The sequence below is a fragment of the Pseudopodoces humilis genome, chromosome 6, assembly GCF_049639895.1.
Source record: "Pseudopodoces humilis isolate 2021_Gansu_Grassland_sample_001 chromosome 6, ASM4963989v1, whole genome shotgun sequence".
NCBI classification, from domain to species: Eukaryota; Metazoa; Chordata; class Aves; order Passeriformes; family Paridae; genus Pseudopodoces; species Pseudopodoces humilis.
The window spans coordinates 44,168,533-44,191,117 of NC_142205.1; the positions used below are offsets into that span (position 1 = coordinate 44,168,533).

The 22,585-nt window shown below is 43.8% G+C and overlaps 1 protein-coding gene across 7 annotated transcripts in view; it reads right to left on the bottom strand.

Moving 5' to 3' along the window:
* EPHA5 (EPH receptor A5) overlaps positions 1–22,585 on the bottom strand; it is a 210,249-nt gene that overhangs the window by 16,766 nt on the left and 170,898 nt on the right. For 4 of the 7 annotated variants that reach the window (XM_088056752.1, XM_088056748.1, XM_014261627.2 and 1 more), the window contains 5 exons: positions 22,074–22,283; positions 20,136–20,285; positions 15,470–15,663; positions 12,136–12,291; positions 101–3,887 (listed from right to left, as the gene is read on the bottom strand). In XM_088056752.1, coding sequence (XP_087912878.1) covers positions 3,782–3,887; positions 12,136–12,291; positions 15,470–15,663; positions 20,136–20,285; positions 22,074–22,283 — 816 coding nt within the window. In that variant the 3' untranslated portion in view covers positions 101–3,781. Of the gene's footprint in view, positions 1–100; positions 3,888–8,257; positions 8,459–12,135; positions 12,292–15,469; positions 15,664–20,135; positions 20,286–22,073; positions 22,284–22,585 lie in introns of those variants that run through there. The other 3 variants (XM_088056751.1, XM_088056750.1, XM_088056749.1) reach the window with 2 other exon arrangements.

The following is a 22,585-nucleotide window of genomic DNA, read 5'->3' on the forward strand; positions in this document are numbered from 1 at the left end:
TTTTATTTTTATGAAAAAATAGAAAACTTTGTATCTTACACTACAGAAAAACCCATGTACACAAACAAAATGCACAGAGAGCATCTGAAGAGGGGGAAGGGGAGGCATAAATACAGCAATGCTACAGTCTCCTATGAGTTAAAACGCTGATGCCAAGGAGCTGAGACAGATGCTGCAGCTCTGACAGTGCTGGATGCACCAGCTCCTGCTCTACCTGCTCTAAGGAATTACAATAAAAGTTTGGTAACTAAGTGTTAACCTTAAGACTGCTACTGATGTATTCTACATCTGCCTTAACATCTAATTTCAAGTCCACAGCAGTCCAAGGAGTTACAATTTCTTGAGCACTGGGACTTTCTACAATATGTTCAACACTGTATAGACAGAAAAAAAAATCTTAATTTTTTATCCTTCTCACTATTAACATATAGGAGGAATAAATAAAATTTTCAACTTATTTTTCCCCCTTTTATATCAGTCTTCCTTTTTAATACTCAAGTAGTTTTTCCAAGTGGTAGCTACACAATGCAAGGGTGTCAGTCTACACAAGTCATTCCTGGGGACACTTCCTTCTCCCAAAATGAAAAACTGTATCAAAAAAAGCCTTTCCACCTTTTGGATCCTTTGAAATACCTCCAAGTTATGACCAAAATACACTGGAAAATCACAATCTGCTGGCTCAGCTGCAGCAGTAGCGAGCTGGAAAAGCAAAGTGCTTGGACTTACCATGGGCAGGAAATTCACCTACAGCCCTTTCCAAGAACATAACCTGCCAAAAAAGTTGCTGTCCTCTTGTTCTGCCACACTCGAACATATATAATCATGCCCAACACACGAAGTACTTGCAGTTCTTGGATGGGAACTGAAAACCTCCTTTGTCTCTGGAATTTCCTCATGGACATAGAAGCTGTAACCTTTGGACCCTACACATTAAAACAATGTTTAAATGTTAGCCCTGAGACAAAGCCTATTAATACAGAGATCTGTAGCAAGAACAGCTCTTGAAATAGATAGAAAAGGTTATTTATTTATTTATTGGAGGAAGCGAGAAGAGGTGCCCTATTTACAAATGCAGTCTGGCTTAAGAACAGTTTTGTTTTCCACTGGTTTATAATTTTGAAGGTTACTCCAGCATCTGGTAGGTATCCCAGCAATACAAATGATGAAAAGGGGATTTTGCTTTTAAGAGCCCAGGAAAAAAAAAAAGACTGAGTTCAACTCCTCCCACAGAGCCAAGAGGAAAGGAATGAGTGGAGATGATGGGCAGAGAGTGCTACATATTTGCTAATAGCATCTCAGTGCAGCCAATGGGTGCAGGCAAAAGAACGATTCCTCCCGGTGAAATGAGTTGTTCCTGTCTTCCTACATGTTATTTTCCCAAGCATTGGAGACAGGGAGGCACAAATAATCTGAAGACTGTTCTGCTGACAGCTCTAATAATCTTATTTATTATTTGACAAATCTCTTTTCCGTGCAGAAATTGTTATGTCTTGATGCCCTCTTCCTCTTTTGTGGTCCGGTGGCTGCCAGAATGAAACAACACGATGAGAAATGACACTATCAAGATTTGTTAGACCTCGCTGTGGCTCCTTTCCCTCCTTTTTCTCCTGATTCCTGAGGAACTCAGCAGTCACCTGCAGAGAAGGAGGGGGCCATTTCAGAACAGGCAAATATTGCCTGAAGAAGCCTTGCTGTAAGAAAACAAAGCCCTCCTGCTATGAAAAGAAACACTCCGTCTCTTCTCCTAGATGCCCTCTTTCTGTAAAAAAAAATAATTCTGTGGATCAAATCTCATCCAAAGGTTGGGGGGAAATGGAAGAAAGACTTTGAAACAGCTCCAGGTGCCTTGCAAAACCTGTTTCTGCAAGACATGAAGGACACAGGCCTCCTCTTGGCTCTTTGAGCTCTTTGGGCTCGGCTCTGCAGCACTGGGGATGAAGGGAGCTACAACAACTTCATATATTGATGTTATTGCTAAGGAAGGATGCCACAGGAAGCAGATAACTCTAAGAAAGCAATACATTTACAGAAACAACAAACCCTTGCAATCCACTGAGCTGTTTTAAAATCCTTGTCTAAGTCTTCACAAAATAAAAGCCCAACATATGAATACCAAATTAACTGTTAATCCTAGGTACAATAAAAATTAACTGTTTAATCCTAGGTACAATAAAAAGAGGAGGACAACCCCAAAATATTTATTGGTGTGATTCTCAGAGGACTGGGTTGCCCTCAGGTCCCTCTGAAAATACCAGCCATGGGCTTTAATGGATACAGTGAACCCCAGCTACAACCAAGTCCTGATCTGAGCTGCACTAGCCCCCGACCAATGGCACCTCCTTGCCCATGGGATGCTATTGCTGTGACCATGTTGGGCTACTCTGCTCTTCCCTCCCCTCTGTGCTCTGTCACAAAGTGGCCAGGTCCACAGCAAACCTAGAATGCCAAGGGACAGCCTGTGACAGTACAGTTCCAAAAATAATCCCACTCCCGCCACTGTGGGATAAATACTACAAAATCTCCACACTGGATGGCCACAGGCTCATTTCCACACTGTGCCCCAGGACTTAACCCACAGCATCAGAAAAGGAACAACAGAATCCCTTCCTTCCAGCTAAAACCACCTCATGCTTTCTCTCCTGGGCTCTGGGAACAGAAGCAATGGCTGCACTGGGTGATGGCTACTGGGGCTAAAGCTCCTGTGCAGAGGCAATCCCATATGTTATCTTTGGCCAGGACACAGAAAAATCGATGCCACGTTGTTGCTGGAGGCCATCAAGAACCAGATGTTTTACTTCTCTTCTGGATGTCCTCAACACATGGTGTAAAGGAAGAGGAGGGCAACATCTTTATTTAAGCAAACTCCTTCTATCTCATATACATAATCAAAACTCCTGAAGGCTTTATGTGTCGATCAAACCAAACTGCAGCAAAAATACAAAGCATAGGGGTAACACAAAAAGGAGGCTGAGTAAAAGATGGAGGAAAGAAGGAACAAACCAAGGAATGAGCCCCAATCTTGTACCTGATGCGTAGCAAACTGTACAGTATATACATCTTCATCACATATTATCCTCCCCAAAGAGCAAATAAAAAGAACTTGGTAACACAGAAGGAGGAAAACAAAATATACACCCTGTATTGTATTTGCCATGGAGCAAGCGACATGTTTATATGCTAGTCTCTATAACTTAATGCTGTGTAACAGCATTGTTTTTTCTTTTCTTTAAATTTACAAAACAAAATATCTATCGAGAAATAATCTAATCATATTGCTCTTCAATACACTTCTGTAGACAAGTAAGACTCCAAGTTATACTTCAGCAGACTGCAGCTATTGGGAGTCCATGAATGGCCACAAAAATCCTCCATTCAAGTCAGTCCTTGGAAGCATTACCATATGTTGCTGTAATTCAATATATAAAGGTGCTATATATATATATGTACCTCCCATGAACAGAAAACATGTGGTGGAAGGCTTGTCATCACCGCTGAAGCTTAAGAGACTGGTTAACCTCATGTACAGCAGATTCGTTTCCACGTTCCATGCATCTTACATTGACTTCATGAAAATGAGGACACAAATAGGAAGAAAAGCAAAACTTTAGTCAAACACTGCTTTAGAAATGCTGCAGCAGAGGCCAATGTCCTTCAGTTATAGAAAGCACCGAATTTCCCTTTTTATCTTTTCTTGTTTGTTTTTTTTAGTCAAAATAAATCTCAGGGCTAGAGTACAAAGTGCAGGACCGACCCACTTGAGGAAGCAACTTTAAAAACCGTGTTACAACGGCACCATCCCATTCACCAACTGGACCTTCATCTCTTGAAGGCTGTTCATTATCTTCTTCTGGTGACCAACAAGTGTCACTCCCAGACGTCTCAAATCCCTGTGGGAGAAAGCAGACGTTGGTTCCATGGACCTCTTAGGCACATGTCGCCGCGCACACCACGCGCCGCATGCGCTGCTGCTGCCAGTGCCTACCTGTTATCACTGGCAGCTCCCAGAACCAAGTTTAGTTGGCAGGTTTTATTTTCCCCATTTGTAATATTTTTCTCTTTTTTTTTATGGCTGACAGCATCTCAGAGAGGTGATGTGATTTGAATGAAATCACCTCGCTGGCCAAGGAGAAAAGCCAGACAGCAAAGTGTCAGCATCATCTTTGGCCAAGGATTCTGCTAGGCGTGAAAAGTCCTATTTCCAAGAGAAAAGTCATGTAAGAAAGCCCATGTTGCTGCTTCCTCTTCTCATGGGAGAGGCTGGTATTTGATCTTGGATATGAGCAGTGAGGAGTGAGGTCAATCCGTGCTTTCTTCCTCTTCAGATGAGGGAAAGCCAAAGAAACACAGATGGCAAAAGACTCGAGCATGGCCACCATCCTGATGACTCCTTAAAGTCAACAAGAATTAGCAAAGCAGTTCCCCTTTGGGTCTTTGCAAATCTTCCCATAAGCCCACATTTGGTTTTGCTCTGGGGAGGTGAATTCTAGAAGCCAAGGGCATTTGTATTGATTCTGCCTACTGGGCTACCATTACAGGAAAGCTGTAAAATAAGACAGTTAATGAAAAATGCAGGATCAAGAGGAAAGATTGTTTGTCATCAGCTCCACCCCCAAAATTCAGGTGTATAGATGAAGGTAATCACTTTCATGTGATTCACGTGAATGGCATAGGAGAGGCACCTCCAGGGTACAATTTATCCCATCCAAAGACAGGAGTGGGACAAATCATCTCCTGAAAATACCACAGCAGGACCTTGGGCTATCACATTCAATGACCCCTCTAAAGCCAGACAAGGCCATCAGTTATGGCAGAGTGTAATTGCAGAGATTTCCTACTGTGTGGAAAAGTGTTAACAAAGAAATTGTAGGAACGAAAGCTCAGCAGAAACATCAAGACAGTTGCATATATATTTCCAGCACAAGACACAGAAGCTGTTAGAGAAGCAGGTTGATTATAAGAGATGTCGTGTTTTGTCTGAAGACTTCCACTAAAATAATATTAGTCCCTCACTTTCTACCTCCAGACTGGAGTGAATTAAGGATGTTTCTAAGTTGTACCTTATGGTCCTGCCGATACACTTGTGAATCCCCAAGCTGTTGACACCCTGTGTGCAAGTCCTTTAGGAGAAAGTTCTCCACCAAAAGCCACTGAGATGTGACCTTGAACAAGCAGCTGCTTTTTGGAAACCATGCTGCCGCATTTGTGCAAAGGCTGGGAATCCCCAGCGACACCTGTGAGCCCAACCATCACCTGAGACATAACTGCAAACCTACAGTTCACAGCAGGGCTGTGTGCTGGACTGCAGGCTAGCACCTGCAAGGAACACCAAAACATTTTCACACCAGCTACCCATGGAGGTGTGCCCCTCTCAGCAGCTGGACAGAAATGCCTGTGCAAGTACAACCAACCACCCATGTCCACAGATTACACAGATGAACGCTGCTTTGAATAAAAAGCAGTCTTGAGTGAAGGCTAATACATTAACACATAAACTAGTTGAAGCCAAAAGCTACATCTGTACTTCTCCAAGGACTGTCATGTTTTCTGCCTTTTGATTTGGAAAATATCAGGTTTTGTGCTTCGGGCAAAACACATAATTTCATTACTGTACCCTTTTTCAGCAACGCTTCTTGATGATGCAAAGGGAAATCATAACATAAGAGGCACAGAGCAAAGGAGGTCAATAAGACACATCGGCAGTGCTCCTTACCTGGCAGAGAAAAGGTTGCAGCACCTGCAAAAGGTGTCTGCCTTCTCAGGGGGACATGCTTTCATTTCTGCCTCCACTGAATTGTGAAACTAGTTCAGCAAGCCATCTTAATAATGAAGGAAAATGAAGTAATGCTATTGTTACATGCAATTTATTTTATGTACACAGCACAGTAGGAAGTTCACACCAGAGATCAAAAAAAACCAAAACAAAACAAAACCAAAACAAACCAACCCCCAAAACCAACACAGTATAGGACCTGATTTTTAGAAGAGACAACATCCATCTTCCCCTTGCTGAGTCCTGCTCTGCTGGCACTTTTTGAAAAATCAGCTTTTTTTTCCCAGGTATCTAAAGTGCAAGCTGAGCTCTTTAGAAAATCCAGTACCACATATTTCACAGATGTATAATTTCTGACACTCTCGCATGTTATGCCGGAAAAAAACAGCCTGAAACTCTGAGAAAAGCATGCATTTCTTGGCCTTTCACACAGCCCCATCAGTCCAATAAGCCCCCCACCCAGTTCACTACACAGCCTTTTTTTCCCCCCATACAGTATCCCCTTAATATCCTTGAGGAGTGTCTCGTTGATTTACAAGAGAGAAAGAAGAAAAAAGAGTTTCTGTTTTCAATACATTAACTGCTCACCAGGGGATCCAGTCCAGTTTTTTATTTTTTTGGAATATCAAATTCTCTCAAATGTGAAGCCACCAGCCAAAAGCATGGGGGACCCCTCAGAGAGGGGAAAAACACTACAGTGGGGTCTTTCACCTCAGCAAAGATTAACCAGAAGACAGCTCCTGAACCAGATGCTCGTCAAGTATAAAAATCAGCAGCTTTATTCAAAAGCCACCCTGCACAAAGCAAGGACAACAACAAAACATTCTAAAAACTGCCTAGAGAATGTAGGAGCTTTAATGCTCAAGATGCTTCAAGCGTGACTTACAGCACGTTACGTGCTCCCATGCATCCAGTGCTGAAGGACTTAAAGCGGTGTAAGGCAGAAGACAATTTTGAACAGAATTGGGTGCACAAACCAGCTGGTTTGGGGACAAAAAAAAACCTAACAACTTCTGTGCCAAAGGGCTGCAGAAACAATAGCCTTTAAGCTCCAGTCTGGAGTTGCCTGGTTCATGTTACTGCAGCCAAGTGGAAATTTCACTGGGCTCAGCTCTGCAGAGGAGATATGTGCAGACATCCACTGAGGCTTTACAATAAAAATGCACTTTCCCTGCAGGAAAAGGCAGAACCGAGACCCGTGGGCAAACAACACCTGCGATCAGGATCCAGGCTGCTGCTTGCTGTGGAAGTGACCTGACCCCTGGTGTTGGGTTTTGTGCGTGCCTCTGCAGTGGAGATCCGTGCACCCATGTGCTGGGTGGTCTCCCTGCTCCAAAACACTCGGCCTCCCCAGCCAGGAGACAACTTTTATTCTCATTTCAGGGAGGAAAGTTAATCTTTTCACTTCTTCCATTCATGTAGGGCTGGAAATGAAAGCAGGCAGGAATTTGAATCGCTTGTCAGCAAGGTATTAAAAGGCTTACCTAAGATGACCAAAAAGCCAAGGAAATAAAGGGGAAAACTGGTGTCAGCTCATCCCAAGCAGCCTGTACACAGCTGCATGCGAGCTGCTCTCTTACCACTGCCTTGCACCGAAGCCCAGCTGCAACATGCCAGTGACAACACAGTGTGCCCTTCCCTGCAACAGCCTCCATTTGCAAGGGTTGAATTCACAGTCTCCATGTTGTAAGAAATAGATTTAAAACATTTTATTTACAGATAGAACTACTTATACACCATGGACCAGTTTGCCAAACACAGTGTAGACTAGGACTGGATTGCCACATAAAATACAACCCCCTCACCAGCCGGTTTAGTCATGCAAGCAAAAGGGCCACAGTCCTGAAAGATCTCCGTGGTCAGCAGCCGTCAGCCTACCACAGATATTTTGTATTCCATCTCCCATCCAGGGCAGGTCTCACCACTCTTCTGCACGTGGTGTAACTACAGTTGCCCATGCAGGCTGGGACTACTCATGGAGTTAGTTAGTTGTCAGTTTGAATGAGGGGAAACAAGAAGAACCTCAAAGACCTTCAGACGATGCTAAAGAGAGAGGAATCTGCTTGCTAGGGACATTTGCATGAAATGAGGACTTAAAAAAATTTTGTTTTAAGAGTTCATCTGCTCTTACTCGTAATTCCATTCTACTTGATTACAAGATGAGAATTTGTTCAGAAGCAGACACATCACAATCCCAGGACTGAGATTTCAGGTTAAGAATAAGAATCTAGAGCAGGTGAACTCTTAAATGTTCTTCATCCAGTATAACTTTTAATAAATAATTTATTTTATTTTAGAAGAAAAATATATACAATGCAAAGCAACACAACACATATTATTACAAATATTCAGAGCTCTTCATCTAATAACAAACAACAGGGTGTCCTGAGATTCAGTGAGTACAGATCTTTCAAAAGGTGAAAATATGTAGTCCACATGGTTAGTAATTGGTCCAGTCAAGGGTCAGACTGAACCTCATGTCATGGATCTATCTATTCTTGAGTATTGTCCTGGTAAAGTTATTCTTGCAGTGGATTGAAAGAGCTCCAGACACACTCAAAGTCACTAGGTGGTCCACAAGTTTAAAGAGCAGGTCTGGTCCACTGGAAAGGTTCCCTTCAAGTCTGATATCCAGTTGGAAAGAGAGGGTGGAGGGTGAGGCTCCACTTTTCACAAGGTGATTCATCCCTTTGCAAGAATTAGAGCTAAATGTAGAAATCACTCTTTGTTTGAACACATACATTTTCAGGTCTTTGCTTAAGTAGGCAGAGCTTAGGACTTGGGGTGATATTCATCGATCTTAGATTTTTAATCTTTTGCTTTCAGAAATTTGTCACTAATTTGAAATTTCATAAATTTCAGGAATTGTAACTAATCTCTTTTCTGGGATAAATGCATCAAGCTATCAGTTTGAAAGAATCAGAATGGTAAACAGGATTTTGCTTTTCATGCCAGGGGAGGGAGGTTTTAAAATAAAAATGCTGAACATCAACTATCTCAACCAGGTCCTGTAAAGAAGCCACAAGCTGGGCACCCACAATTACCAGTCCTATCAGTGTTATGGCCAACTCCTCCTACAGCACTAGCAGGTTTTTTTTTTTTCAGTAGATTTTAGAAATTCTTTACATTTATCATATGGGTTTTTTTCCTGCTTTTTCTGGCAGCAGTTATCCACCTAATTTCTACATCTGTCTCCTCCATGGTTTAATTTAGTAAAGATAATTTTGGGTGGTATTTGAAGGCAACCTCTTAAATTGTAAAGACTGTTTTACTGATGTCATTTGGGGAAAGCAAGCTACTTTCATATGTTCAGATCATCTTTTCACCTGATCCCCCCAAGTCCCAGCTCTGGAATATATAGAACAGTTGCCTCTATTAAAAATGACAAGGAACATTTAACCTGAATTCTCCTTTGTAGAGTACAAAATGTTTTCTTCCTCCCTTTTACAGGGAGAAAAAAAATTATAACCTCCAGAAAAGCAACCCCTATATCAGCCTTTAAGGAACTTTGCTTGTTCTGGTGTTTATTTTCTGGAGAACCCATGAGAGTCTCAGCTGAGCCCACCAGAAGCCATTTTTCTCCCTTACTTTATTTTTTAAGGGCACTCTGCCAGTTTACATCAGCCTGAGTTCAGGACTTCAATACATGACACTTTTCCTCTTAAGCTGTTATGAAGGTTTCTCTTTTTTCAACAGCTGAGAATCTGCTGGTTTTTCTTTTTTTACTGTTTCTAAGATGAATGAGGAAAGTTTTGATTTGGATGGGTACTTGGCCTTTTGATTAATTTTCCACAGGTTTTTCAAAAATAGACCTCAGTGGGGTCAAGCCTTCTTGCCAAGCCACCTCTGCAAAGCAAAGGTGTAGGGGCTGACAGAGAAGAACCAAGCAGGCATCTCTGCAAGAATCTCTGTCCACAGGCAGCTGGGGTGAGGAGGGGGAATTTATTTGCTGACATGGATAACTAGCTGGAATAGGTTTCAACATTTTTTTCAGCTTCAACTGAAATGGAAGATGGACCCATGAAATGCCTCCTTCCAGTTTAAAAAAGCAAACCCAAAAGCTCCCCCAGGCTGCCAGGCATCAGCTCCTTTGCACTGCTCTGCTGTTCTAAAAGCCCAGAAGACAGCTGAAGCTGGGAAGCTCAGACATGTTGTCTCCACTGGGACCAGCAGGATGACATTTGTGCCACAGAGGACATCCTGGGACCTGGTATGGGGGCCTTTGAGGAGGTTGGCAGCTGGGGAGAGTCAGAGCATCTCTGGCAGCTATAATCTTATTTAAAGACTTTCAAACCAACTTGCCTTTCTGGCTAGAACTGTGCAGGTAATGGGTTTCTTGGTTCATTGCCAAGGAGAAAAAACATTTTAAAGCACTTTTTGCATCACCTGAAAAGGTTTTGTGGGACATTTTTGAAATTTCTGGAATACCAAAGAGTAAACATAGGGAAAAAATTAAATTTTAAAGTCAAATTAAGGATCTTACTTCATAATCTGAAATGCTGTGCTTTAGGAGTTTGGAGGTTGGGAATGCTTTTGTCAGCAGCATGAGATGCTAAGACGGTGTAGGAGGGATAGTAAGATTGTGTAAAGTTACACAAATAAGTAAACTATCTAATTTGCTGTTGAAAACACCCACTAATTTGGTTTTCAAGTCAACATGTTCTGTGACCCAAACAAAAGCATTTTACTTCTGAGCATTTTGTGTAGAGCTCTTGAAACCGCAGAAAATTCTAAAGAGGAACAAGCTAGAAGCCTAATTTTCTTCTTTGTTATGACTAATTAAGCCAAACAGCAATAAATCTGTGATGGATTTTAGACAAACCTGCATTTTCTACCAGAAGTTGCTCTGGTTATCAGATTGGGGCAGTACTGTGGAGGGGAATGCTCCAATGTTTTCCTTTTCTCATAAATTACTGCTTCATCCTATTCTCCTTCTTCCCACTCAGCCTCTGGCTGGCTATTCCTGCTGTGTGGACTCTGACAGCCTGGGGATGGGTGCCCTCTTCCTTGGTCAGTGTTTGTAGATTATCAGTCTAAATTGTGGAGTCCTCAAAAGCCCAAGTAACATGACACATAACTGCAGGACAAGGCTGGGAAACAACCTGTAAGGGTCTCAGGAGCTCAAAGGAGGATGATCTAGGTAAGAATCCATGCACCCTGATTTCCCAGACAGTTGCTGGAGAGGACTTCATCCCTAGCTCAGGATTTTCACGTGAATGGTTGAAAAGACACTGGATGAGTCCAGGTGTAAGGGGCAAACATTGATGGTGTGAGTGGAGCAAATAAAATCAGAGTGAGAGCAGATATGCTCCTACACTCCCCTCCACCTATGTAATGGAAAACTAAACTCCATGGAGATGTCGCCGACCTGCATCACACCCCTGTGCTGTACGGTGAGCTCCACAGCAGGCACTTGGCAGACAGGAGCAAATGATGCAGTTCTGTGGAGTGGGGGGATTTTTCTTGGTTTAGTCTTAATCCTCAGAAGCAATTCTGTATGTGCAGTGGCAATCTGCATGTGGTCAGTGGAGACACAACCTTCTCCAAAGCAGCAGAGTACAATTCTTCCCATTCTGCCTTAATGCCTGCAGTGAACTAAGCTCGAATTAACCCAGCTAGAAAGGCAGGCTTTGAGGCGAGCTGGAGACAGCGCAGGCAGCAGCAGGAAAGTACTGAGACAATTACACAAGCAAGGCAGGCAATTAAAGGTGGAGCATAGCAAATTAGCAGCCCTGAGGCATTTACCAAGTCATTTTGTTGCCTCTACTGCAGTCACACCCACGTGCAAAAACCACAGGCACATTCAGAAGAAAGGGTGTCATTCAGGAAGCCTGTCCTTCAGAGCAGTGGGTTGCTGATGCTCTTGCATTGACATCAGCTCTTATCTATTTCTGTTAATGCTGAATACCATTTCCACACCTTACTGGGCTTCACTGTTCACTTGGTTATATCCAGACCATCCATGAAACCAGCTCATCATCTGCTGTGAAGCCAGGATGTCTCAGCAGGGACTCCAGCACCTATAGGTTTACTAGTAGGGTAGAGGGTTTATTTTGTTGGCAACCCCAAATAATCAACTGCCATTGTGTCAAGAGGGTGGCCTGGCAACTACAGAAACTCATGCATTAATTTCTGTGAGTAAAGGAGACAAAGTTCTGGCTGCCAATGTAGTGACTGTAAATTTTAGTCTTGCCTGCACTTGTCAATAGAGATGCTATAAGGGAAACGGGTGACTGCAAGCACAGGATAACATTTTCCCTTTCTGCAGCCTCATCCTCGCATATTTTTGAATGGTTTGTCTTTCTCCTCCCTCCTCCCGTTGCAATTCTGAGAAATGAGGTGAAAATGATCTGGACACTACTCACTCTAGGGTCACCTGAGCCACTGCATCCATTGAACTGTATCCATTCTCCATGAAGATCTCTGTGTATCGGCCCATTTTGATGGCTTCCAGCCACTCACCCACGGACCTGTAGGCACCACTCCCGACTGGACTGTGCTCTACCAACAGATTTGACACCCTAAAGATAAGCAAAAACAAAGAAGCAAACAGAATCAGCATTGAGACATACACAACAGGACTCAAGTTGCTTGCACTTTTTTTTACGGTAAAGATGATTCTTCCACTTTCAGCGATTGCTGCAGCCCAAATCCTCCTAACAGGCTTGATAAGCAACGTGTCAAACACAGCACTTCACCTGCAACCTTACCCATTCTTGAGTTAGCTCCTGCCATTTCAGGTCCTCTCCACACACAGAAAGAGGAGGAGAGGAGTGGCATCCATCCCAGTTACCCTCGGCTGTCACTGTCGGACACAAAATGATTTACACAGACACCGCTCAATGTGTGATAGAGGAAGAAGAAGCTTTTTTCTGTCGTTTCAGTATTTATAGATTCTCGACAACAAGCAGGGATTGGATAGTTAGGTCACTTTCCTAACCACACTGGTCGTAAGAAACGTCCATCAAAAGACATATCTTTAATGGAATGTATAAACATCTATGTTTGTAGTTACTTTCCTGGGAAAGTGTTTAGAAACTATGAAAACAATGCCAGAAAGCTTGATTTTCAGGGTGACACCTGTCCACAAGCAGGCTCCCCCAGTCACTCCTGCTTCAAAGCCTTGGCTTTGATGACTCCTGCTTTGCTCTCTTTCTCCACCTTTAAAGCTCGTAATTAACTTAAGGCGGCGCAGAGGCTGGAAGCTGAAGCCCAGATGCCATTTCCCAGCAGTGGCCATCAGTGGCAGGCAGCTGTTAACAGCCCAGGGAGCATCAGCAGTCCGGGGCTGCTCCTGCAGGGTTTGGGATGCCGGCAGCATCCCAGGAGCCTGCAGAGAGCAGCAATGCTCCAGCCACGCTCCAGCCCTGCCAGCAGAGGTACACTCCTGCTCCCACACCCTCGCTCCAGCCCCTGCCACGGCCATCGCTCCCTGCCCAGCTGTGGCACGCAGGGAAGAAGGAATTCAGGCGGATAATAACCATCCACCGCGGCTGGAGCACCCGTACCTGGCAGGGGCAGCACCCACCGCCCCGCTAATGATGTGCGGGGAGAAAATAGGGCTTGTCCAAGGTCAGCCGGGAAAGAAACCAGGTCTGTTCCCTGCTTTGTAAAACGGGGCACACAACTAACACAAGCCCTGCGAAAAGATTATTACCTGCAGGTGAAAAAAAACCCCCGTTTTCTGGGTGAGCCTCTGATGGTGGCTATTACACTTAAAAGACTTTCAACTGGAAGGAGAGCTGGGATATTATATTATTATAGCACTTCAGGAATCTTCATATATTTTATGAGCACATTAGTATTATTTGTTTATTTAATACCGATGCTGAAGGGTCTAATAAAATGTGAACACTCGCAGTACCAAGAACATAATGGCTCCCCATAACATTTTATACACATGAGAAATTCAAAACTCCTAAGTAATCATAATGAGAAGTGGATTTTCATCACTAATGTCAGGAGGTACCTAGTGATATCATAGCACATGCTGTAATGTAGAGTGACTTCCTCCCTTATTTGCATTAATGAGAATTTCCATAAAAAACACATTACATATATAAAAAAAATCCTTTACAGCTGCTCTATATTGAAATTATGATTCATTTGGAATTACTATGGTCTGAGCACAGCAATCTATGAGAACAGAAACACAGCTCCAAAGCCTGACTGTTCAGGTGCTATATCTATATCAAAAATATCCACACCAGCTCTGAAAAGGAGAGGTTTGGAATTGCATGGACCCATTCATGGAATAAAACATCAGCAAAGTGCTTAGCAGCTCAAGGAAGTGGTTTCCTGCCTATTTTCCTATCTGACATAACAGTTTGGTATAAAAGAGTGCAGGAAACACCACTTAACAGGCCTGGAAAATAACTATTCTGAGTTGAAAATAAAAGAGAACCTCACATATTTTATGCTGTCATAAACCTTTTCCTGCAGGTTTGCTGGCACTGATGTTACATCTAATTGCTAACAAGAATAATTTCTTCTTCAGATGGTAAACGGTATATGTAAAATAGCCCAAGGAACCAGATCTATCTCATATTTAAAAACATTAACAGAATTTTCAGGTTCTTCTCTTTCAGTGCACAAAATGCCAAGCGCAGGGACACCGCAGAGATGTCCAGTTGCAGCAGGGGAGATGTGCCACATGCAGCTGTGCAAGGCTCACTTGGAAGGTGTGGGGACAAATGACTATAAACTCACAGCAGTATACCTGTTTTGGCCCATAGCACCAGTCTAACCTAATCTTGTCTCCCTCCTTCCTGCTTAAAGAAAATGACATATCTTTTTTTGTCCCTCCTCTGAGGATAAACTTTTCTGAAGGGTCTTTTCTACTGTTAATCTGGGGAACTCCACTGCCATCAGTGAAGCAGCAATAATATACATACATATATATATATATAAATAAAACTTCTTTTCCAGCTTGGGAGGGACTGTGTGATTAGCAACACTGATGGCTCAGATAAAAATGTGTGCTTACAGTTAAAATAGAAAAAACCTCTCTCCAAGACTGTTTAGCTCTTTCTCCCCGAGTGCAGCTTTATTTCTTGATTGTGTTTACCTTACTTGTAGCTATTCAGATTTATGTTTAAATAGAAACTGGCTGTTCTATTCACTTAATGGGGTCTTAGCAAAGGGTTTGTGTACAGCACCTTGGGAACCAGATACCTCCTCTTGCAATTACCAAGACTCTCACAACTTATGGTGGCTAGCATGCCTGGGAATAGTTGTGAAAGGATGTATCTGGACATCCACGAGCTTTGCACATCCTAAGAGTCTACCCAAGAGACACTTTTTGTTTGCATTACTAAGATAAAGTCAACAGGCAGGTAATTGGAGCAGTGTTTACTATCTACCTCAAGCACTCAAGTCTTGCCTTCCCTAACCTTGAAGTAGAGCACAGGTAGTCTTGTCACAGACAAAGTATTGCCAAAACTCCTGTTTCTGAAAGACAGGCCACGGTAATTTTCTTTGTGGTGGCAGCACTACATTTAGAGTGAGTGAATTGCTCACTTGGCTGCCAACTGCAATGGAAAAAGTTGATATGAGTCAACTCCCCTGGACATAACAAAGCTGAAGGAACATTCACCCAAGAACACTCGCAGGCTAAATAACCAGAGGGAATCCAGCCCTAGGGGTGGGTATTCAGAGAGGGAGCTTGCTCTGAGAAGTGGTTCTGGGCTGAGTCTGTACCTGCTTGATGCATTAACCAACGTCTTCAAGCTGCTCGGGTTACGGATGAGCTTGTCCAACATGCTGACAATTTCGTCAAACTTGGGCCTGCTGTTGCGGTCTTTCTGCCAGCAGTCGAGCATTAGTTGGTAGAGAGCAGCAGGGCAGTCCATGGGACTTGGCAGGCGATAGCCTTCCTCCACGGCTTTAATCACCTACAGGACACAAAACACAAGGCTTTTCTTCCCCTCATCTTTTTCCCAAATGCAAATTGACTTCAACACACGACTCTGGGATCAGCAATATGCTCACAAAAAAATCCTGCCACCCCCCAACTCTGCACACAAGAGGCAAGCTCAGTAAGCCCCTTTATCTTTCATATTTTTTATGGGATGGGTTGAATAACTTTATTTTTAGTCATTGCAAAATGAATCTAGAAAGCCAAGGCACTGCTGCAACCAGGGGGCCAGATTGCCTGGTTGCACTTGTTCAAAGCTCAGTTGTGGTCTCTACATTATATACCAGGAAACTCCTGGAGCCTATGCTAAATCCATGAAAAAGAGCCTACAGGGCTTTCTGGCATCTTCTTGGAGTGCAGTGATTTTGTTTATTCAGATGTTGGCTTCTTTTTAAATGAAAAGGCATGTGCTAGACCACAAATTTGTATTACAGTAATAAAAGTCTGACTGTATTTCAAAAGAGACTTTGAATGCTAATTGATGGATGGATTCAAGGCAGAGGCAGAACAACCATCTCATATATCATTCAATACTGTCTGGGTCTAGTAGTTTCTTAGTGTGGCCACATTTCTGCCAGGAATTTAAAATGTCAGTCCAAGAGTATGTAAATTAAAACCAGGGGAGGTGTTGCACTGATTTCAAATACAAACCATCTATGGTTTTATATCTAAAACAAGTGGTATGCATGTGTTGCCTGCCCTCTTGAAAGGCAGAAATGAATAAATGAGGGCAGAATTGCAGAAGGCAACTTGTTTTCCCCAGTTTGGGGCAGATTTGTGGCAGGGCTTTAAGCCCAGCAGTTCCCATTTTGAACCACTACAATTTTCAGCAGAATGCGGCTCATGTTTCAAGCCACAAGGTTCTGTGTCTGTGCCAAGGGAGTCATGGCAGCCCATCTTCACACCCTCCCAAGATTCCTTGATGAAAAGGAGCTGGAAGCAGATATTTGCTATGTCCACATGAAAACCACATGTGCTTCACTGTCCACTCCAAAGACTACCTCAAATGCCATTCATTTTAGGCACTGCCTCACAATTTGGAAACATCCTGTGCTGAAGAAGAAGTCTCTGTGGTTAACATGGAAGCTGTCGTCTTGTTATTTAGTTGCTAGATGAGTAGTACAGGATGAGCTGTATCAGGCTAGCACTGCATTTCAGAAGGCTTCAAAATTCAGGACTTCATGGATTGTTTTTAAATTGTCCTCCACCACAGAGCTTTTTGTTAAGCGTAAGAGTCGCAGGAAGGAGCCAGGCTGACTGAGCAGCAGGAGTGGCAACCTCAAACTCTCTGAGGATGTATGCAGCAGAGAAGCAGTTAGGTGAGGCTTGACAGTCTCCTCCAAGGGTAAAAAGCACATCAGAAGATCTGGGCCACAACATGTGCAGTCCCTTCGTGCCCATCTGAGATTTCATCTGTCGGTGGAGCAGCTGCACACCCACCACTCTCCACCTCACCTGCACTTGCAAGGCAATCTCTTCTTATGGCCTGGCTGTTGCTCCCAGCTCCACCCCACTGTGCTATTTATACTCTCTGTTCTTCACACCATGCTTTTCAGCTGGTCCCTGATTCCACATTTGCAGCTGCCCTACAAAGAAAAAGCTTCAGTGTGGCACAGCCATGAGAATGTTATTTGCTGTGTCCACGTCTGTATTTATAACAATAATGGGTCATCCTCCAACTGTAGCAGAAAGAAAATAGTAGCAAGAGAAGGAGCAGACCATCTGGCACCAGATCAGAATATCTGAACTATATCTGCAGTGGGGTTATGTGTGCTGGATATTCCTGGCAGTAACATCACAATCAATAGCGTTAACTCAATTTACAGGATGTCATTCGTCCTGGTGATACAATGTAAATGGTATCAAAATACGGCAAGAAGCTAGGATGCTGAAATACACTCTTGCATCTGAAGGTGCCTTCTAGCAGTAAGAGGAGCAAGACAACTGAAACAACAAAGACCGAGTTACTTGTAGCCACCACAGTGATTAGAAAATAAGAAAATGGGACATTTGCTGCTCCATTCAATGGTGTGTACTGCTTCATAAGACTTGGAAGATTTAGAATTTGCACCTAAGGAGGCATTTTTGTCTCTCTTCCTCTTCTGGACAAACATTATTCAGTTATGGCTTGGGGTGACCGAACTGGATTTTTAGAAGAGGACAATTTGGGATAGTCTATTCCAATAAACCAAAGCAAAACTCAGTGGTGTTTTCACAGATTCAGCAGTCTGAACACTAAAAATCAACCACCGTGATTATCTAGCTTATCAACCTATGCAACACAGGCCACAGTATTCCTCTCAATAATTCCTCCATCAAAGCCTTATCTTGTGGTCAAGCCAAAGCATATTTTTAGATGTCCATCCAGAAACCAGCATGACTTTAAAATGTGATTTGTAGCCTTAAAAGATTTCTTGCCCCATCACACTTCACCTCCTTTAAAGCAAGCCATCTCTAACACCGTGAGAATAATTTTGCTCATCATCAGCTGTGCTTGAAAATTATGTGCTTTAACTACAAGCCATGCAACAAGAAACTCTTGCGCAACAGAGTCCAAAATTTATGTGACCCCTTTTTCCCCTGCACAAAAGCCAATTCTGTACCTAACACCAGTGACTCTTCTGTCAACACAAGCAGAGGAGGAAGAAGAGGATGCCTTCAGGAGATGAAGGAGGAAGAACTGCATGAGAAATATGCCCCAGCACTGAACTAAGTTCCTATGGCACCACCATCCAAGCACTTATCATCTGCACAAAGGGCAGAGGCAAGTAACACAGAGGTTACACAAGCAAAGCCTAAGCAGGAACTGATGCTCATAAACACCTCACTAGTCCTTTGTTTTCTGCTTTCACTCCAGGTAAGTCTGTGCCCTACAGAACATGGAGGAATTTGGGCTTTTTGGAACAGTTCTGACAAGGGACTCCCCTGGCCACAGAACATTACTTCACTGGCACCAGCCTCAATCTTAGTCTGGCATTTACTGAACAACATCTGTGCTCTGCCAGTGCATCAGCATTACAGATAGTTACAGTGCTCAGTGTGAGCGAAAAAGCTTGGCTCTCAACTGCTGCATCCTCTGCAGAGACTATGGAAGCAACATAGTATTTGATTAAGATAAATCCCTGTGTAGGTACATGCTGCTTTACTGAACTTCCTGCAAATGTGACAGCCTCAGCAATGCAGGAGCAGTGAGGCATTCATGCCAAACAGCTCACTCAGGTTTCTGGCAAGAAGCACGGCGTGACCATCTCAAAGGTACCGCTCTTTTCCACGCCTGGACTCAAAGTGAGATGAGACAGCAGCTCAGCATGACAGGTAGTAACATCCACTGATGGCAAAGGCTTGCTAACAAAACTCAGGAAGAGCAGAATGCTCAGCCAGGGCCCTTGCTGCCAGTGAAATGGCAGAAAAGTCATTGGAATAGGAATGCTGCTCAAAAAAGCAGAAAGGATGAAACACCAAGTATTGTGACCAGAGGAAAACCATCCAGCAGCAGGATTTCCGCAGGTAGCAGGGCTGCCCCACATGCCCAGTGGTGAATCTGACATCATGACTAGCTGGTGTGCTCAGAGACCTTTGCAAATCATAGCTCTCAGAGATGTGAAGAGGAAGGAGGGACCTAGAAAATCTGGCTACCCCAGGCTTAAAATTTTTCAGCTTCAGATAAGGACAGATGTTGATGGTGAGATCAGGGTAGAATGTAACCCTGCAGAAGGATCAAGAGATCTTTACTGAGGCTGGGATTGGAGCTACAGTCATGTGGGGGAGAGAATATTCCCAGGTGTCTCATTGTTTGGAGATGCTTCAGAGGGTGGCCTCGAGGTCACAGACTCAAGGAGGCACTGGAACCCAGGTGCAAGGGGACACAACTCAAAGGGTACTGGACGAATGAATGAGAGCGTGTGCAAGCACAGACTTACAAGATGTTCACAACCAGAGCAAAACTAATTCTCTTGAGATCATCAATGCAAGAACAACCAAGATGCAGCTCTGTGGACTGCTGTCACTAGATCAGATCACCCAGCTTTTCTGCCGGGAAACAAAGCCCTTACCATGACTCTCTTGAGTTTCTGCTTTATGTGGCAGCAGGGGTTTGAACACACAACTGAAATGCTGCCAGTTTATCAGCATCTATCCCCTGGCAGGCCTTTGTCATTAAGCAGAGGAGGGACAGGCTCCAGCTCTAACAGCATTAGTGAAGCTCCAGTGGTCTGCTGGGGGAAGCAGCCTTGCCTCCGTGCAGACACACTTCCCTCTGTGCACAGCCTGTTCTAGGTTGCTGCAAAAAAAAAAGAGCATCAAACGGGAGGATCATTTCTGTCTGGCATGGGGGAGCAAAGCCATTTTTACAGCAGCTCTCCTCCTCTTGTCCCCATTTCTGCTTCTGATTGCAGAATGAATGCTGGGCCCTCAAAGTCCCATCACACAGCAGCTCTGGCACATGCTTACATCTTGGTTTGTCATTTCCCAGTAAGGCCTCTCGCCGTAGGACATCACCTCCCACATCACAATGCCGTAGCTCCAGACGTCGCTGGCAGATGTGAATTTGCGGAAGGCAATCGCTTCAGGGGCTGTCCATCGAATGGGGATCTTCCCTCCCTAAATGGAAAAGAAATGGAGAAAAACCCCAAAAAACAGATTGCAGCGGAGGGCAGAGAACATGCGAAAAAAGCCGAAACAGCTCTTCTCAGAGCACCAAGGGATGTTATTTTCTCTCTGGAAAGAGACATTGAATTTTAAAGTAAATCTGTTTGACAGCATGGGGCCCCTTTCCACATTATCTCAGCCCATAAGCATTTGTAGGCTGCCTACTAATTGGCTGTCCTGAAGGTTTGTTGTTTGAATGCTGGGACATGTATAGGATCAACATCTCAATTATGTTGCACGGGTTGGTAAGGGAATACAGTTCCTCCGTTTCTGAGAGTGAGAGGGGAGGAACAGACAGTTCTGAAGCTGAGGAAGACTTTGATCTAACAAGGCCTTCATGCAAATTGCTGCGGAAGTAATTCCCTTTTCTTTTTTCTTTTTTTTTCTTTTTTTTATTTTAATGCAGTCCTGGTCCTGCAGAGAGATCTGTGTAGCAGGCATAGGAATCTGTGTGTGCAAAGACCAGCCTGCTTGGCCTCTGCTGTGGGACTGAAAATGATGCCACAGCTGTCAAATGTGCTTTGCTGTTTACTCTTCTCCTTTCTATCACTTTAGAAATCAAACTTCAGATCAGCTCTGAGAAGGGAAAGGGGAAGGAAAGGAGAATCAGGATTAAGGAATAGTTTTCTCATTGGGTTTAAAGAGTTGTCTCCCTTGATTTATATAAAAAAATATTTTACTGTGAAGTCTTTCCTCTCAGTGTTAGTTAAATGTTGGAAGGTCTCCACGAATGCCCCCTAACAGTGTTTGTTATTGGAAAAAGACAGGATTTGGAACACGTTTTCAAAGCAACTTTTTTAAAGTCTCTTCTTCCCATAATCACTTATTCACAGGCTCAGCAGTGCATGCCTTCAGTGAAGGGCCAGACTCTCAGCAGTGCCAATTAGCACATGGCAGCACATGGGAGCAGCAGCAGGGCTGGCCAAGAGCCTCTCAGCCTGCAGGGAAGTGCCAGTCCAGCTGTGCACCGAGTCCCACCACCATGACTGACAAAAGCTGAAAGGCCCTTCCATGATGTCCACAGGAGCTGGGAACGTGACTCCAGACAGCTCCCACCAGCCACAAAACAATACCCTTGGAAAAACACAGTAATAAAACATGTCCAAGGTGTGCCAGTCACTGCCATTAATACTGGAGGCTCTCTCCAAGTCTGTGCTGATGAGGCTGGGTCCTGCCCATCCCCTCTCTCCAGTGCCAGTGCCACACGGGCAGAGCAGGAGCAGAGCACTGAGGCTGAAGCAGCTCTTTCTTGGATTGGGAGAAATTACTCTCAACTGGGTAATGCTGAGGGAAATGCGCATTATTTGCAATGGGCGTTCATTACACACTCACTAATGTTTAAAAAGGGTCAAATTGTTCAGAAGGCCATGGCTTACATCACAGGATGGGTGCTTGAGCAAAGCAATTGCTCTTTCTTCCATTTAGTATTCACCAAAGAGGACAGAGTAGAGCTTAGAAGCACGGCAACTTTGCAAAGTTTGCTATTTGACTTGTGTACCCGATGTAAACTTAAGGGTCCTTAATTAAGCTCTATGTTATTTGGCCATTCCCACTATAAATTAAAGGCATTTTCAAAATTAATCTGATGACAATTAACTGCTATCACCTGATCAAACCCTCTTGCACAGTTTAGAGGCTCTGGGTTCCTAGAAACCTCTTTGCTAGAGAGCCTGAACACCAAAATGTGGCAAGAAATACATTTCTCTTGAGCTCAACCAGTTTGGTATCCCCGTAACTTACCCTGGTTGTGTATGCTGCTTCAGGGTCATCTTCTAGGACTCTGGAGAGGCCAAAGTCTGACACTTTGCAGACCAAGTTGCTGTTGATCAGGATATTTCTGGCGGCCAGATCTCTGTGCACGTAACCCATGTCGGACAGGTACTTCATTCCTGACGCGATGCCTCGTAGCATCCCGACCAGCTGGATGACTGTGAACTGCCCATCATTCTTCTGCAAAAGGAAGGAGACATTTGATGAGTTGAGAGCCTCTGCACCCTCAGCATTGTATGTGCATGAATAAAAATGCAAAGGCAAGTCTCCAAGGAAGGAAACCAGGAAAATTAATAATTCATTACTCTCATGCTCTGACCACGAAGCTTTTCGAAGTTTCACTGTTTAGATTAGGATCTCTAGAGACAAAGCTAAGGAAATGTAGTTCTTTTAACTTGAGATCAAGGAGTGAGCTGCTTCTACTGGTGACTGATAAAGAGACTGTGACTGGGAGTGAACACATGTATAAGGGCACAGGCTGT